This window comes from Lutra lutra, chromosome 7, assembly GCF_902655055.1.
Source record: "Lutra lutra chromosome 7, mLutLut1.2, whole genome shotgun sequence".
In the NCBI taxonomy this organism is placed as follows: domain Eukaryota; kingdom Metazoa; phylum Chordata; class Mammalia; order Carnivora; family Mustelidae; genus Lutra; species Lutra lutra.
This window is the reverse complement of record NC_062284.1, coordinates 116,759,638-116,777,937: the sequence shown is the minus strand read 5'-3', so window position 1 is coordinate 116,777,937 and position 18,300 is coordinate 116,759,638. Positions and strand designations below refer to the sequence as shown.

The window sequence follows — 18,300 nt, the reverse complement described above, 5'->3', positions numbered from 1 at the left end:
TGGCAAGGAAGAGACCTGAGACCTGGAGACACTTACTCTTCAGCCTCTTGGGGTGATGGGGGTCGGGGGGAGGTGGAAAGCAAAGGGTCAGAGACTGTGGCCTCCCTGCTGGAGGGTGTATGTTTTATTGGAGACATGGGATGTGGCCAGCAGCCCTCAGCAAGCAGGCTTTCCTCTGGGGTCTCTCTTGCCTCGTCCAGCTCCTGTGGTCCTCATCCTTGCCCTCACTGCCAGTCCCCTATCCTTCTCCGCCAGGTGGAGATGGTTGTTCAAATGGAGCAGGTGGCCTGATGGGAAGCTGAGAGCCCGTGCTATCTGGTGCTTTCTAGCATTTTCCATCCTTGAGGGCCCTTGTCAATTTCCAGAGTTTTATCTGGGACTCTGTCAACAGAGGGGAAGAAAGGTCCCCTCGCCGTCATGGGCTAGGAGGGGGCAGGGAACCTGTCTGAATTGTAGCCAGGCCCCCCATTGAGGTGCAGACGAGGAACTGAGAGGCCTTAGTCAAGATGGACCCCAAAGAGAGGGGGCATCACCCGGCGGAGGGGCTAGACGTGAAGCGTTTGCTCGTGAGGCATCCTGTAGCATGGGACCCCGGGGCCTCGGCTAACACTCCCAGTTGGCAGGCAGTCCCCTGGCAGCTGCCCAGACCACAGCCCCAGGAGGTCTGCAGCATGAGGGGAGGTCAGCCAGCCCAGTGCTGGGGTGTCATTCGCAAGGGAGATCTCAGCACTAATCATAGTGTTGTGCTCAATATAGTGAAGGAGGAGCCTCAGTACAGCAAAAACCCAGTGGTGATGGTGGACGAGGTCATGAGCTCCAGTCCTCCCAAGTTCAGCTTCCCGGAGGCAGGCTTACGCATCATGATCACCAACAAGTTTGGGCCCAGGACCCGACTGCGGATGGCCAGCAGGATCATAATTAATGAGGTCAGTCTGCGTCAAGGGCACTAAGAGTGAGTGATCTCGGGTGTGTTGCTGTGCTTTGAAGACACGGGCTGGTGCTGGGCCACCAGGATGTCCTCAGCCAGACTGGCCTTTATTGCTGTCCCTGCTATGCAAGGAGGCCCAAACGTTACCAGCGAGCAGCACACGATCCTCTCCAGAGGTGTGGCACAAGGCAGGCAGCAAAATCAAGTACAATTTCTAAGATGTGCCACTGAGACTTTTGTCAGACACTAAAGGAAAGCTAAGTGAAGAAAGGCCAGCTGGAAGTATGGGTTGTTTCTTTAAAGTGTTCTTTAGGACAAAAAGAAGATGAGCCCACACTTGTTCTCTACAGACAGAACAACTAGGAGAAAACCAAGAACACTGGCAAAGGTCACTTACCCCTGAGCACTTCCTTTTCACTCTGCACCCTTCTGTTCTGCTTGAAGTTTGTGCCCTCTTTCTCACTTGGGGGGAAAAAAATCAGTGCTATTTCCTGTCCAGAAACTATAGCAAAGATGCCCCCACTCTAATGGCTTTCCAACTTTCTTCCAGGCCACATATGTGCATATGGGAGTTTGAAGTCCTTACCCTCACACCCAGGTAGTTCTCAGAGAGCTCGGAAATTTGATAACTAATAACCCGTGGTTAGCATGTCAGAGGTATGCAGAAATGATATCGCCCAGGGCTGAAAAGTTCTGTATTTTGAACATTTCTGCTTTTGTGTATAATACGTCCTCCCTGTGGAAGATATGGAAAGAAAGAGAAACACTGCAAATGCTGCATCATTCTGAATCTTTTTGACCCGGGTCAGTTAAATAGGAATTGGTGAAAGTTTACTGAATCCTGGTTATCTTTCGTGAGCATAATTGTACCCACTGAATGGGGGTGAGGACAACTCTGAAGGATGTGGGTTCACGGTAGCTTTCTCATGGCAGACCCACCAGGGAAATCATTGGGGTTTTGAGGAGCTGGTAAAATATTGATGGTCACCCACCCCAGATGTTTTAGGCTGCTGGGAAGACCTTGCGTCCTCCCCCTCCCCCCACCACCAGGCTGGTATTGAGTGCCCTGGCAGGGAGCATAGGGATACAGAGAGGCCGGGCTTGGGAGAGGAGATGGGCTTTTAATCTCCCATTAGCCACTAGCTGGTTTGATCTTCCTGGGTCTCAGTTTCTCTTAATGAGAATGTTTGGGAAGATGCTAACAGCACTAAAAATTTCAGTGGCACACAACCGATAAACTGTGCGTGGGAGCAAAGCTGTGTCTTGGGGTAATTTCATCAGAGAATGGGAGTGGGGGGAGGAAAAAAAACCCCAAATGCCCAGTTTCAAAGTTGTTTCTTAAGACCCTGGGTCTCATTAGAATGTTCAGTTATTTTAATTCCAAAATGTTAGAGATGTTTGCAAAGCTGCAATTAAGCCGTGATAGAGTTTAGTGCTTGCGGTATGGATGCCCTTGTTTGTTCACCGGAGAGGACAGAGCAGCTGAGAGGGGTTTGAGGTGGGGGCAGGTGTATGGGAGAGGGGGTGTGAGGGGTTTTCCTTCACTCAAAGGCTGCACCTGGCTGTCCTCACCCAGAGCCCCTGCAGTGAGTTGCCAAGGCGCTCCGAATCTCCCCCACCTTCAGTTTCCATGCATCTCACACCTGGGTGCTGGTCATTTTGAGCTGGTCCATTCGACTGCTGAGGCCCAGCCAGGTGCAGGATATCTTACCTCTTAATGACCTTCTGCAGCAAATGATGAGATTTCCAGTTTCTCAGAGAGGCAAAGTAATTTGCCCAAAGCCACACAGCTAGTATGAGCGCAGAACAGGGATTCCCACCCAAATTTGCACCTAGACTGCAAAAATAGGACTGCGTAGATTATCAGGGATCAGTGAGTCCACCTTCTCAGACCCTTCTTTCTATATCTTTATTCCCTCTATAATGTTCAGCCCCTGCTTGAGTTGCTTATAATTGCCTCTTCCAAGTGGTAACTCTTTGAACATCGCCACCCCCTGATTTTCTCCTTGAACTGAAATATTCTTAGAACCTCCCACCCTCCCTGATGCAAGAGGGTTCCTGTCATTACCATCTTCCAGCTTGTCTCTCTCAGCATGTGGATCCATCACCTCCTTTGTGTTATAATCTATGCCTCTTTTAATACAACCTCAGGTAACTTTAGATATTTTTCTAGGTACAATGCTCTGTTGATATTAAGCTAGAATCGTGACCCCTTTCCATTACTACCATTCATGTTGCCATTAAGTCATGCCTCCCTGCTTACAATTCTGTCCTTGCATAAACAGGTTTTTTGTTTAACTATAGGAATCACCTGTCATTTAATAATACTTAGGTTTGCTACTTGGGTAGCAAACTATTATGACTCCACATCTGAGCTTTTGTCTCAGACACAGATCTCTTTGCTCTTTTGGTAGGCTAAGTGTTGTGAACACACTTGTAAAAAAAAGAATTTTAAAATTTTCATCCCACCCTAGGCTTCATGATTTAGGAGTCCCTACTTAAAACCAACATGAAGGCAGTTAAACGGTCAGTTCCTTTGTTGTTGTTGTTGTTGTTGTTTTTAAAGAGAAATAACATGTATTTTAATAATGATGTTTTAACTTTCAGGTAACCATGAGGATAGGCATTGGACACACAGATAGAAATAATAGTGCCTTGGGGACACATTCATGCACTCTTAGTCTCCTGGCAAAGAATTGGGAGGGGTCTATATTTGTCCATTGTGTGACAGTCCTTACCCCCAAGGCCTAACTCAGGCTGACACATGGGTATTTAAAATCAGAACCAAATGAATGCGAGCTGGGGAAAGGCAAAGGCAAAGGAAAATGGAAACCTGTTGATTTCTAGAAACGTGGCTTCTGCCTTTCCCTGGTTTCTAGAAGCCCATGGAATTGATGAGGAAGATCAGCTTCTGTGTGTGGAAGGGAGGCAGCCTTTGTCAGTCACTATAAGATGGGGCCGGGAAGGGGACAGTTTGGTTCAGGACTTACCCATTAGACATGGCAAAGCACTGGGACAGCAGAGACCATCCCAGTGGCCAGCGACCCAGTAAAGTGCTCAGCATCGTTGGCCGGTGGGGAAATGCCGAGCCATGGCTGGATACCATCACACACCCACCAGAATGGTTCACATGGAAAGGGCTGCCAGGGTCAAGTGCTGACCAGAACAGGACACAAAGGAAATTATAATGCATTGCTGACACGAGTGTGACGTGGTTCAGCATGCAGGTGCTGTGTGACCCAGAAATTGCACTCCCAAATACACGAAAGACACAAGTGCATTTTGTCCAGAAAAAGACTGGTGCACAAATGTTCTTAGCAGTGTTCTTCATAAGAACATAAGAATAAAAGAAGGGAAACTGCACAATGCATCCTGGGTTATTCATACAGTGGAATAGTCGACAGCCATGAAAAATAGCTACTCAGTCGGGCAACACCACGAATGAATTTTACAGATATTGAGTGAAAGAAGCCACACATAGAATAATACATATTATTTGAATCCATTTATATGAAGTTCAAGTTCAGGAGAAGCAAACTGATGTTTATAAAAGTCAGAATAGCAGTTACCTTGGTTACCTCTGGAGAGAAGGGGCATATAAACCAGGGAGGTGCCTGAGGGACTCTTCTGTGGGACTGGAAATGATCTACACCTTGATGGAGAACGTCATTGAGCTATTTGCTTCATTTGAGTGTCTTTTTGCACAACAGACCTGAAAAAAATTAAACATTTAAAAAAATGATGTGGGATGTTTCCTGTGGCTATCTTCAGGCAGCTTATAAATGTCCAGTGAAGGATCTGGAATGGTCACTGTCTTCCAGAGTCAGGGGCTAGGTGGTCTGGTTGGCATTAAGAAGGGGAGGCCCAGGTTTTGCCCAGACCCCAAAGGCTTTCCCAGTATCAGTCCACCGGGAAACGAGCAAACTGAGATGGAGTCCGAGGTTCTTGGGCCATTTCTCAGGGAGCACAGGGATGGTGTTCCAGAAGCCGTTCAGGGCTGTGCATCTGTAAGGAACAAACCACCATGGAACACTTTGTCCCATGTCTTGGCATCTGACTTGCCTCCTGTCCACACAGCGGCAGAGACTGATCAACTCAGCGAACGGTGCCAACAGCAAGCCACTTCAGAACGGGAGACATGAAAACATTGAGAATGGGAATGTTCCTGTGGAAAACCCCAGCGACCCGCAGCAGGAGCAGGAGCCACAGCCCCCACCGCCGCCGCCTCCCCCAGAACCAGAGCCAGTTGAGTCTGCCTTCCTGTCCCCCTTCTCCATGCCTGGTGAGTTCTGGGGGCGCGGGGCCCTCGGGCTAAGCTGAGGTCTTCAGGTCAGAGACCTGGACCCACGAGGGCCGGGGAAGGCTGTGCGATAGGTTGACATTAGGTCACTGGCATCTGCCAGATAGCAGGTCAGCTAGAGATGTAGGGAACCCTAGTAACCCCTAGTGACTGCATTTAAATGCCCAGGGCAACTGGTCTTTCTTTTGCAGTAAGAAAAAGCAACCACCACTGTTATTTTCACAGACCTGGTTTGATTCTCCCACCCAACATTCACACAGGATATTCTAAGGCCAGAAATTACCCACAGACAGTTATACCTCCTCCATTTGACAACATCTCCTACCTGTACATAAGCCCTTATCTTCCTCCATCTCACTGGAGTGTGACCTCTGAAGCTTAGTGACCTCTGACTGCCAGCTCCTTGCTGACCTCAACTTCTGCTCTTCTCCTTCATGCACCCTCTCCTCCAGCCACACTGACCCCCTTCCTGTCCTTAGAACACACTTCTTTGCCCTGCCTCAGGACCTTTGCACTTGCCTGTTGCTGGAATGCACTTTCCCCCATGGGCCATAGGGCTTGCTCTCTCCCCTGCTTCAGATCCCTACTTAAATGTCACCTGCTCGGGGTGGCCTTCCCTGACAATGCTGTTTGAAAATTTTTTTTAAAGATTTTATTTATTTATGTGACAGAGAGAGAGATCACAAGTAGGCAGAGAGGCAGGCAGAGTGAAATATTTTATATATATATATATATATATATATATATATATTTTTTTTTTTTTTTCCCCTTGTGTGTCTCCCCCAGCTAAAAATGTCACCTCCACAAAGGGCAGGGATCTTTGTCTGTTTCGCTCCTGCCTGACACACGGGAGGGGATTAGCAGGTATCTGTCCAGCCAGGTCAGATGCAAGAGGAACCCCAGACATACACAGTGTACCTTCCTCTTTAACCAGCTTTTTGTGCAGGCCTTGGAGTCCTAGGTGGGAGATACAGGCCCTGGTCTCAGAGCTTTTGCCTCAGTGTCCTGCCATCCCGAGAGGGAGCAGAATTCCAGGATTTTCAAGTCTGGAACTTGATGTTTTTCTGAAAAGAATTCTGTGTTTAGCATCAGGATCACAGAGCATGTAATTTAAGAGATGGCTCTGTGGGAAGAGGGGATGTCCAGTCCCTCATCCCGGTGTTAAGGGAAGACTCCTGCCCCCAAGTAGATGGCGGGGGGCCTAGCCAGGCTGGGATACTCTTCCATTATGGTTTCATCCTGAATATAGAGGCTCCATTTGGGATCACAGGGCTGCCTCGGGGTTCCTCGGTCAGAGTCTCCGGGGACACGCTGCTTACAGCTCCCTGGCGCTCCCCAAAATTCAGGCTCTGGTTCTGAAACACGGACATTTCAAAGACTGGCATAGGACACAGGAATCAGCGTTTTCTAACCTTCTCTGGGGGATTCCTGGGAACTGGCCAGGTTAGGAGGTGCTGATCCCTGTGAGTACCTCCCAGCTTGCTTTCACATGAAGGGCAGACCGGGAAAGTGACATTTTTCTCCTCACTGACGTCACAGAGGGGCCCAGCCCTGGGGTCCAGCAACCCCCGCCAGGACATCCCTGCCGACCAGAGGGGTGAGGGGAGCTGTGTCGGACACATCCCTGACACGTCAGCACACCTGTTGGAAGACTTTGGGGAGTAGAGGTCATGCTCATGTAGTTTGCCTTGTAGGCTAAAGGTCACACTATATTTAGGTGGGAGCTTGGCCCCTGGGCCAGGTCTGGGCCCCTGAAAGAATGGGTGGCCTTCTCCTGTGCAGCCAGATCCCAGGAGGGCAGTGTGTCCCCCCAGAGCAGAACCTGCTCCAAGTCTGAAAAGCCGGGATGGGGCCCTACCCTGCCTAGCATTTTTCACTTCTCTGTTCATGAGCAGTCCAGACACAGGCCTGGAGTCAGGAACCCCGAGTCCCCCACAGCCGTTCATTGTAACACCAGCAGCCCACTTCCTCTCCCGCGTCCACACAGGGTGAGCATGGGGACTCGGGGCAGCGGGCTCCCTGGGGTTTCAGTTCCTCAGGGGCCAGAGCCCAGATGGAGCGGGGGCTGGGATGTGGAGGGAGAGGCGGCCATGGCCCTGCCAAGCTTTCTGGGGAGGAGTTCCCATGCTGTGAGCTGTCTTCTCCAGTCCCAGGAGGTGTGTGACAGAGTTCCCACTTGGTGGGTGTGGGGCCTGATGGGGCCCCAACCACCACCCTGCCCTGGCTACTTTGTGTGGACCCTTGTACGGGTGCAGCCCACTGTTCAGGGCTTGGCAGGAAAGCAAAGAAGGGACATACCATTCTGGGCAGCCACGTGTAAGGACCACTCACCTCTGTGTTTCTTCGCACCCTTGAGTTTGGCAGGACCGGGTTGGGTGGACCCCAAGGCCTGCCATCCCTCCCTTGGTTTTGTCCTAGGAACCTGGAGCTTCTCAGACAAGTGGCCGTGGGAAATGGGGTCTAGCTCCCTGCAGGACTCTGGGGGCGCTCAACCCCTGGGACTGGGGTGGGTTGGGGGGCTTCAAAGGCTGCTTATCTTGCCAACGCTGGGCCTGGGAGCTCCCAGGCTCTGTGGACCTGAAGTACTCTGGCCCGGAGCATGACCCTGCCTGGCAGCCCCCCGCTTCCTGCAACAGCTGGTCCACCGTCCTCCTCCAGCCAGAGGCTCCAGGACGTTCCCCAGGGCTCAGCTCAGAGCAGAGCCAAATGCTGGGAGCTTCCGCCCCGAGCTTGCTGCCTCTTGCTCTCAGGAACAGGCCGGGCTTCCTGCGTCCCTGTGGAAAGCTCCCTCTCCCTTTGTGTCCCTGTGGATGTGTGTCCAGGTGTTGCCCTTGGAAACCACAAGTTACTTCCTGCTCCTCCTCCTCTTCCCTCTGCTCACCTTCTTTAAGGACTGGGGCATGAAAAGGGGGCCCTGTGGCTGTAGGCTTCTGACTTGCCTCCTTCTGACTTGCCGTTTAGACCCGCATGGCCACGGAAAAGTGAGGCCAGTGTGGATAGAGGTTTAAAGGAATTTAGACAGTGGGATGCAGCACCTGTGAGGAAGTCTGTGGGTCTGGCACCAGGCCCTGGACCACCTCTCTGGTGGGGGCCTCACCATGATCCGAGGCTTGCCAATGGCCCTGGAGGCACTTATGGGCCAGAGGGATCTAGCCATCCCCTAAGCTAGGCCCCGGAAGGAGTCACCAGGGGTGAGGAAAGTGGTAGCAGCAGTGGGGATAGGAGGAGAGAAGGAGCCATTCCTCTGGTCAGCTTGGAACTAGTCTTTCTGCTGTGGCGGGATAAATCGGGGCCTGCCAGTTCTGTGCACAGTCCTTCTGTGGGGTCAGGGGCAGCCTGGGAGGCAGGCTCTGGAGTCCAGAAGTCCTGAGTTCAAGTTTTGGTTCTACTCCTCCCCGGCAGGAAGCACTGGGAAAGCTGCTTCACCTCCCTGAACCTGTGCCTCAGCCCCAGAATCTGGGCAACAGTGCTTACTGGGGTGTAAGCACTTACACTCTAAGTAGTGTGTAAGGTACTTAACCACCATCTCTGGGCACCAACGGACACATTGTAGGTATGCGGGAAGTGCTCGTTTGGATTTTGGGCTTGAATCACATGGTTTCTGTTATATCTGGCTTTTCACACCTTTCCCCATGTTTGGACCGCGAGCTATGTTCTGGAAGAGTCACAGGGGCCAGGATCCCTGGAGGCCTGGAGCGTGGTCATCCTGCGGGTCCAGGAGCACCTGCTATGTGCCAGATACCCACCTCTGGGCACTTTGCCAATAAGATCCCTCTTTTTAGGAACTACTTGGGTACGAGACCATTGTGGGCTTTGGGAATGTGGGTGGGAACAGGACAGCCATGGTCCCCATCCTTGGCCAGCTTGCAGATGTGCTGGATAAATGCAGGCATGTCACTACAGGATACATGTCACGATTCGTCTTCCTTTCCAAAACAGTGGACAGGTGGAGGAGGTGGCCCCAGCCTGTGGCCCCCGGGCTCTCTCACCCATTCAGGATCACGAGGATGTGGACTGTAGCCTGGGGACATTCAGCAGCAGCCTGGCCCTGGCACTCACCTGGCCTGCTGGACACCCAGGGCAGCCTGCTCTTCCCACTCTGGGCCACAGAGGCTGGTAATTAGGCTTCCCCAGGCCAGCCATTGTCTGGGGGAGAAGCAAGAGAAGAGAAGCTTTTTCTCCTATGGAAACTGTGGTCTGCAACCCCAGGGAACGGCTCTGAGGTTGCCAGCTGGAGACCCCGAGTCCCATCCTGGCCAGGGAAAGCCCATAGTGCAGGTTGTTTTGTGGCTGATTTGTGGGTTGACTAGCCCAGGGGGTCAACGGGACTCCTCTCTTCTGCCTGCCGAAGTGTAAGGGAATCCCATCATGTATGGGGATGCTGGCCTTCACGTCTGCCACTGTCATGATGGCTCTGGGGACTTGCTATAGGTCAGTCCTGGAGTGAAAAGTCAGGAATCCTTATAGGGCTCTCTGGGGACTTCCGGGTGCTATGCCCTAAGAGCTGTATGTGCTTTTGCTTTCATTGAATCCTCCCATGAGGTGGAGACGATGTTCTCCATTCTGCGGAGAAGGAAGGAAAGGGCAGAGACGCTGAGCCACTCACACAGTCACCCAGCTCCTAGGAGGAGGGGAGGGGTCCGGGCATGCAGCCCTGCTCACCACTGTGCTGTCCCACCTGTGTGCACTGAGCATTTTATTTTTCCTCACAGCACCCTTTAGACGAGGCATCATCTTTATCTCCATTTTGCAGAGGGAAACTGAGGCCCTGAGAGGCTGAGTGACTTCCTGAGTCACACGGCCTTTAAGTGGGGGGAATCCCCTCTTCCATCCTGTGTCCCCCGAGCTGTGAACACCATCACAGGCTGGCCCACTGGGGAGCAGAGTCCTGGACCGTGAGCCCCCGGGCTGTCCGACAGCTGTCAGGTGACCTCAGGTATATGCATCCGGGATCTGCGAGGCTGTGCCGCTCCTGTCAGTGGAGAGACTGGCATGAATGTGCATTTCTCCAAAGTCTACATCCTTGGAGGGGCTTGAACAGTCGTAGGAGGTAAAAATTACCGATCACCTACTATGGGCCAGGCAGGGGGCTTTTCACGTAGCCACCCACCGAGTCTCCATGACACCCTAGAAGGCGGGTGCTATGCTCCCCATTTCCCATGTGAAGGAACTGAGGCACAGAGAGGTGTAATTGCCGAGGGCATCCGGGCAGAAGGGGCAGACCACAATCTGCACGCTGGTGTTCTCACGGCAGACGCGCTCAGGGACCAGCACTGTAGTCCAGCCGGTGGACTGCCAAACGTGTGTGGGGGGCGTAAAGTGTTGGGGACCTCACACGTGCCCTCCTCGGGCCTTGGATGGCATGGCTCTACCTTTTCTTCCTTTATCAGAGTAACATTCAGTACAGGCAATCTGGAAATCTGGGAATGTTTTTAGGGCTTATTCTCTCCATGCCAGGCCATCTTCCCTGCTGCTATGTGGCACCAGAGCAGGCTGTCCCAGGTGGGATGAGAGTGGTCTGTTTGGTCTCTTTAAACCCGGAGGGGGCAGGGGTGGGGGTGCGCTGCCAAAATAGAGCTCTAGAAACTCTAGAAAGCCCTAGAAAGTGGGCACGTTCTCGCCTCGGAGCCCCTCAGCCCATCTGTGAATGCGGCGGAGAATCCAGGTGCCGTGGGCTCGTGTACATGTGACGGTCCAGACAGGATGCCCGTCTGTCCCAGGCCCCCAGAGGCATGCAGCGCTACAGGGCGGAAAGCTTCACATTCTTGCCTCATCTCTGGAGCCGCCAGAGAAGAGGTCTCATAGGTCAAAGTCAGCATTTCAAGGGAGCGTCCTTGCCCTTGCTGAGCTGTCGGTTCACAGCCCGATCAGAACGAACACTGGCGGAGCATTTTGTTTGTTTGTTTGTTTTCATGTAACAACTTTTTTTTTTACATTTTAACTCCAGTGTAATTAATATGCGGTGTTCGTTTCTGGTGTGTCATATGGTGATTCAGCAATTCCACACGTGGCTCGTTATGCTAGGCACGCGATTCCTACCCTATAACAGCATTGTTGATCTAGAATTCACTTGCCCTAGTGCTTGCACCTTTAAAGTATACAAAGGGTGGGTTTTAGGAGATGCCCAGAGCTGTGTAACTGTCACATCAACTCTAGCCGCTCTCTACCACCCCTCCCCCCCAAGCAACCATCCCCATCCCTCCCCCACATCCCCCCATCTCCTGGCAACCGCTGCTCTGTCCCTTTGGATTTATCTGCCTGGACATTTCATAGGAATGGAATCGTGTCGTAGGTGGCCTTTTGTGACTGGCTGCTTTTCCTCAGGATCGTTTCAAGGTTTATCTGTGTGGTAGCCTGTGTTGGTACGTCGTTCTTCTGTGTGGCTGACTAATCCCTTGTATGGATATCCATCTGTTGCTAGACATTTGGATTATTTTCACTTTTCTGGCTATGGGTGGTTTAGAAAAAACATAATAGAACATAGTGGAGAAAGAAGCCCAATTTTTTTTTTTTTTTTAATCTAAGTGGAAACCATTTTCCTCCAGGTCCCTGTGGTTCGTGACAAAAGGTGTCTGAACATTAGGATCGGAAGCGAGGGTGGGAATTAAAGACCTGCCACCTCCTTCTACAGAGTGGGAAGCTGAGTCCCAGAGAGGGGGCACGGGCTTTCCCAAGGGGCAGCCTAGACCAGAAAGAACCAGGCATCCAGGCCGTCTACCTCAGTTGCTGCTCTGTGGGGTCCCTGCCACCAGGCCAGCATGGTGCATGCTGGGAGTGTGGGGGTGAGGGGACCTAGACCTGTCCTGTTCTGGGGTCCCAGAGCCTCTTCACGTGCTGGCAACACAAAGACCACACAAGTTCCCACAAGATACAGGGGGACCTTTTTTGGACAGTAAGGCTATAGGGATGTGTCATGGATCCCAGGGCACAGAAACAGCTGGAGGCCTCCAGGGACAGGACGTGGGGCTTCTGGAGGTGTCAGGACTCCTCCTGGTCCTTGTCTTCATTTCTCCACAGATGCCTGTCAGACTGGCTTTCGCAGATTCGGTCAGTTCACACGGCAGACTGTGGCCTTGCGTGGACCCCAGAGTGGCCTATGACCGTCCCAAGCCCCCTACCTTAGCTCGCTGGTGCCGCATCTGAATTCCAGGGTCTGGAGAGCAAGAGAGAATGCCATGTGCTCAGAGGCCAGGTGGCTGGCCCCAGTCCGTTCACTGTGCTAGCCAACGAGGCATTGGTGGCCCCTAAGTAGGTAGCTCTGAGGGAGGACCGTCTGCGCACATGCGCGCCTACATTCCTTGTGGGACCCATGACTGCTGCCTCTCGCGTTATCAGGAGATGCAGGGTGTAGCCCATCTGAGACACAGGAAAACAAAAATACCAAGATGTAGGTGCCTTATGTGATCATGGGAAGGACACTTTCTTCAGTCTGGGCACCAGGAGCGACCCCAGACCACCACACCTGCTTCCACAGCTGCCACATCAGAATCAGGGCAGTGTGGACCAGGACACCACGGAACCATGAGTTCCAGGTCTCCCTGTCAGAGCTGCGATCCAGGGGCCAGGGGGCTGCTGCCAAGCTGGGTCTCAGCCCCCACAGCAGCACAAACAGGGCACAGGGATGGTGGCCAGACCTTTGGATATCCACACAGCTAGTGCCTAGGCTCGGACCCCCCTTGGCAAATCCCAGTATCCAGGGATCCTGCTAGATAGGAGTCATCTAGAACAGCTGAAAGGCAACCTCGCCCCACCTTCATTCTTCTCAGATTTAAGGGGGGCTTTTTTGAGTCCAGACCTGGAGCTGCAAGGGAACCTGGGAGATGCCTCTGCAGACACCAGAAGAGGGAGGTTGGCATGGGAGCCAAGGGCCGGCTCAGCATGACCTACTGGGTGGCTGGTGTTGATCCCCATTTCCCAAATGAACAAACTGGGACTCAGGTGGGTAGGTGCCATGACTGGGGCTGGCTCCAAGTCTGCCCAGTTCTGAAGTGCTGTCCTTTGGTGCCACCGTTGACTTTGGCCGAGAGGGCCCTCCACTAAGCTAGCATGTAGGCTCTAGGATGCCAGGGGTGGCAGGAAGGAAGGGGAGGGAGGAGGCCAGTGGCTGGGTCTGCATGGTTTTCAGACAGCAGGAACCCAACCACCCCACCCTGTCATTGCAGGCTTTGTGGAATGTTTAAGGCTAGAGGGCATACCGGCGGGCGTGAGAGCCAGTGAGTGTTATTTCTCAGTATTTCTGGGATTAGCAGTCTCTAATTTCATGCTCCCCAGGGCCTCCAAATTCAGACAAGGCCCTCAGAGGCTGGGCAGTAAGCTCTGTACTTTCTGCTTTCCTTTGGTCTCCCCACAGTTCCTAGAGGTGGGTGAGGGGGTACAGTTCCCCACCATCTCACAGAAGAGGCTCAGAGAGGCTGACCATCCACCCACTGACACACAGTGACAAGTGGCAGGGAGAACAGCTCTTTCTGCTGGATGCCCTGAGATCCCTGAAGTGAGGCCCAGAGCTGGCCGTAACTTGGGGTCTTCAGAATGAGGGCATTGACGCACCAACCCCAGACGACCTTCCAGCTTTGGGACCCATTACATCCGGTCTGAGCTGGACATGGAGCCTCCACAGAGCTCGGTGGGGGACATAGGACCATCACCCAGGGACCTACACCAGCCCAGGTTGCTCAGCCCCACTTCTCTGTGGCCTGGGAGATCTTGATCTGCGATCAGATCTGTGCCCTCTTCCCCATAAAGGCAGCTGCTTCTGTGGGGGTGGGGGCAGGAATAGGGTCCTAGTGGCCAAACTGTGGTCCCTGACTGTGCCAGTATCTGAGGGAGGGGAGACCAAGCCAAGACCTCTCCTTTGGAGAAGGCCTCCCACAGACCCCATGAGCCCCGCAGGCCTCTACCCTAGACTACCAGACACATCTCCCTGGGCCTTGAGTCCCTGTGTGCCCAGCCCTGCCTGCATTCCCATGTCAGCCGTGAGCGGGGCCTGCCTCTGACTTGGCTGAAGCCTAGTGTGTGCTTTCTCATCCTCCCTTCCATTCTTCCCCTCCCTCCCAAGCTTCAGCCTGGCGTCTCAGCATGACTGTAGTCCTGACCTCATCTGCTGCCCATGGGGGAGCATCTCTGCTCACTCCTCTAGTGCCCTCAGTATCAAAACCCACCCCCAGAATTCAGGAGCGGTTCCTTACGAGGCTTTGGTGTTGGACTTCTGGGTCTGCCAGTTCCTAGCTGTGTGACTTTGGGCACACGGCCTTAACCTCTCTGAAACTGTTCTCTATAAAACCCCCCCCAGCCAGTGCTTGACAAGAGTCCCTGTGAAGTGGAAGTTAATGTGGTCATTAACAACAATAGTTAACATTTAGTGTTTACTGTGCACCATGTGTTATCGTAAACACGTCATGTGTGTTGGCTCATTTTCAGTTTTATTTCAGTTCCTGCAAGGCAGAAACCATTGTTCTCGCCCATTTTACAGATGAGAAAACAGATACAGAGAGGCACAGTACTTTCCCAAGTTCACACAGGTAGCATAAGCCACAGCTGGGGTTTGAACCTGGCAATCTAGCTACAGCTAACCCTGGAACTGCTGCGCCCTTCGGGAAGCAATCCCATTTAATGATAAGTCTAAATTTCAGGATAAAACAAAAATGTACTAAAAACTAAAAATTATTCAGAAGTTCGTTTGCCCCAAGGAATAAGAAAACTTCAGTGGTTCCCTTTCTCAAGAGGACTTTTCTGTTTCGATCAGAGCCATGTGGTAAGGGTGGGAGGCCCCAGTTGGATGGTTGACACCTCTACCAGGAGGCAGGTAGCAGAAGGACTTCCACGGGCCTTGAAATCATGGGACTCAGAGGGCAGGCAAGCAATACAGCACCATGGACTGAGGATTTTTAAACTTTAAAGACCTGCCTTCAAGTCTTGGCACCGTCTCTCACTTTCTGAGATGTTTAAGTCCCTGAATTCCATCAAACCTCAGTTTTCCTACCTATAAAAAAGTTGACATGAAGAACAGAGAGTGTGAAAATCACCTCCAAGATGTGAGGCACGGCAGGAATGTTGGGTAATGGTGAGGTAGTCAGTCGTCAATCCCTCCTTGACAACGCTCCACTTTCCTCTGCATTTCTCAAACCTTCCCCTCCCCTCAGCCTCTCCACAAAGGCCAGCCTGGAGCCTCCTCTCCACCCCACCCCCCAAGTGGGGAAGCAGAGTCTATTTGTGGCTCTGCCTCTGATTTTCTGTGAGATTTGGCACAGTTCATTAACTTTCATGGGACTTTGTTTTCCTCTTTATGAAATGTAGTTAACCAAGTGAAACTTAGGCTGGGAATGCAGGGTTGGTTCAACGTATGAAAAACAATACCACATTGTTAATAAAACCACATGATCATCTCAGTAGAGAAGAAGCACCTAACAAAATCCAACACTGTTTCTGGATGAAAAACCCCACAACAATCTTGGGAATAGAAGCAAACTTCCTTAATGTGATAAAGGGCATAAAGATCTAATATCCTACATTGTGGTAAAAGACTGAAAGCTTTCCCCTTCAGACCGGGAACAGGACAAAGATGTCGCTCTCACCACTTCTTTTCAACATCGTGCTGGAGGCTCTAGGCAGGGTCAACAGGCAAGAAAAAATAAAAGCATCCAGATTGGAAAGGAAATATAAAATTATGCATAAATAACATGTTGCGTATAGAAAATTCTATGGAATTCACAAAAAACTGTAAGACTAATTTTACAGGATACAAGAGCAATGTACAAATTTCAGTTGTATTTTGGTACATGAGCAATTAACCTGAAAACGAAATCAAAACAATTTCATTTATAATAGCATCAAACAGAATAAAATACAGAGGAATAACTTTAACAAAGGGAGTACAAGATGTGCATACTGAATGCTACAAAATATTGTTGAAAGATAGTAAAGATCTAAATGGAAAGTCATCCCATGTATATGGATAGGAAGACATAAAAACCTTTTAAATGACGTAAGTCCCCAAATTGATCTTCAGATTCTCAGCAATCAAAATCATCACTAGCTTTTTTTTTTTTTTTGAAAGAATTGATGGGCTAATCCTAATACATATGGAAATGTGGGAGGCCCCGAATAGCCAAAACAATCTTGAGAAAGAACAAAGAAGAAGGACTCACACTTCCTGAGTTTTAAACCTACTACAAAGATGTAATCAAGACTGGTACTGGAAATAAGGGTAGAAGTTATGGATCAATGGAATAGACTTTGAGACTTTTGATGTATACCCATACACTTAAGGTCAAATAATTTTTGACAAGGATGCCAAGACCATTTGATGGGGAAAGAATAGACTTTTCAACAAATGGTGCTAGGAAAAAGATTGCCACATTAAAAAAAAAAAAATCTGGATCCCAAACTCACACCATATACAAAAGATAATTCAATACAAGACAGAGACCTAAATGTAATAGCTAAAAATGTGAAACTCTTAGAGGAAAACATATTCATGATTAGACCATGGAGTCTTAAATATAACAAAATCATAAGTAGCCGGAAGGAAAGTGTAAATTGCACTTCATTAAAACTTTTGTGATTTATAGGACATCGAACGTGAGAAGACAACTCATAGAATGAGATGAACCATTTGTAAATTGTGTTTCTGATAAGGATCTAGTCTCCTGACTACATACAGAACTCTTGGAACTCAACACTGGAAAGAATAATTAATTTTAAAAATGGGCAGAAGATTTGAATAGACCATTATCTAAAGAAGATATACGAGTAGTAAGTCCATGTTAGAAGATCCTTAACATTATTAGTCATCAGGAAAATACAAATCAAAACCACAGTGAGATACCACTTCACTAGAATGGCTCAATTTAAAGAGACAGCAATGCATTGGTGAGGATTTGGACCTCTTGGAAACTTCAAATGTTGCTGTTGGAAATGTAAAATGGTATGCTTCTTGGGAAACAATCCGTCGGTTCCTCAAAGAGTTAAATGTAGAGTCACTCTATGAGGCAGCAATTCCACCCCTAGCTATGTGCCCAGGAGAAATGAAAACCTATGTCCACACGAAAATTCACACATCAATGTTCATAGCATCAATTGTAGCCAAGAAGTAGGCACAATCCAAAAATCCCATGGAGCAGTGAACGGGGAAGCAAACTGGTGGGTGTGTCCATATAACGCAACATTATTCATACTGCCCTTTGCTGCCACATGGATGAACTTTGAAAACATATATAAGTGAAAGGCAGATGCAGAAGCCTATGTACTATAATTCCATTTATATGGAATGTCTAAAATAGGTAAATCTGCTACATACACATTAGTGGTTGCCAGAGTTTGAGAGAGGAGGGGAATGGGGAAGACTTGCTCATGGGAACAGGTTTTCTTTTGGAGGTGATGGAAAGCACATAGGAATTACATAGCAGTGATTGGCTATGCAGCTTTGTAATATATGAAAACCCACTAATTATCCATTTAAGTGGGTGAATTTTTAATGTTAATTGTATCTCGCTTGGGGCGCCTGGGTGGCTCAGTGGGTTGAGCCTCTGCCTTTGGCTCGGGTCGTGATCTCAGGATCCTGGGATCGGGCCCCGCATCGGGCTCTCTGCTTGGGAGGGAGCCTGCTTCTCCCTCTCTCTCTCTGCCTGCCTCTCTGCCTGCTTGTGATCTATCTCTGTCAAATAAATAAAATCTTAAAAAAAATTTATTAAAAAAATCACTTTTACATGTAGAACTGACCAGAAGGGGTGCTGCCCAAAGTGTGGTCCAAGCACAAGCAGCAGCATGTAGGATCTTGTTAGAAATGGAAATTCTTGGGCTCCCATTCCAGACCAGCCAAACCATTAGCTCTGGAGGTGGGGGAGGGTGGCACCTAATGAGCTCCTCAGGGAATTCAGATTTAAACTCACGTTTGAGTTTAAACCATTGGTCTAGAGCTATAGTCCCTAGATCTTGAAGACACTCCTCGTTCCAGGATTCATGTATATATCTTGATCACACAGTGACACAGTCCCACATCCCACGAATTAACCACTCCCTTAGGTGGAGTGCCTAGTACACTGTCCCAATTCATTTGTTTGTAGTTTTCCATCAA

At 50.2% G+C, this 18,300-nt stretch overlaps 1 protein-coding gene across 8 annotated transcripts in view; it reads left to right on the top strand.

Moving 5' to 3' along the window:
* Positions 1–18,300, top strand: part of SLC24A4 (solute carrier family 24 member 4) — a 180,825-nt gene that overhangs the window by 136,016 nt on the left and 26,509 nt on the right. For all 8 annotated transcript variants that reach the window (XM_047738954.1, XM_047738953.1, XM_047738950.1 and 5 more), the window contains 2 exons: positions 757–926; positions 5,006–5,210. In XM_047738954.1, coding sequence (XP_047594910.1) covers positions 757–926; positions 5,006–5,210 — 375 coding nt within the window. The remainder of the gene's footprint in view (positions 1–756; positions 927–5,005; positions 5,211–18,300) is intronic.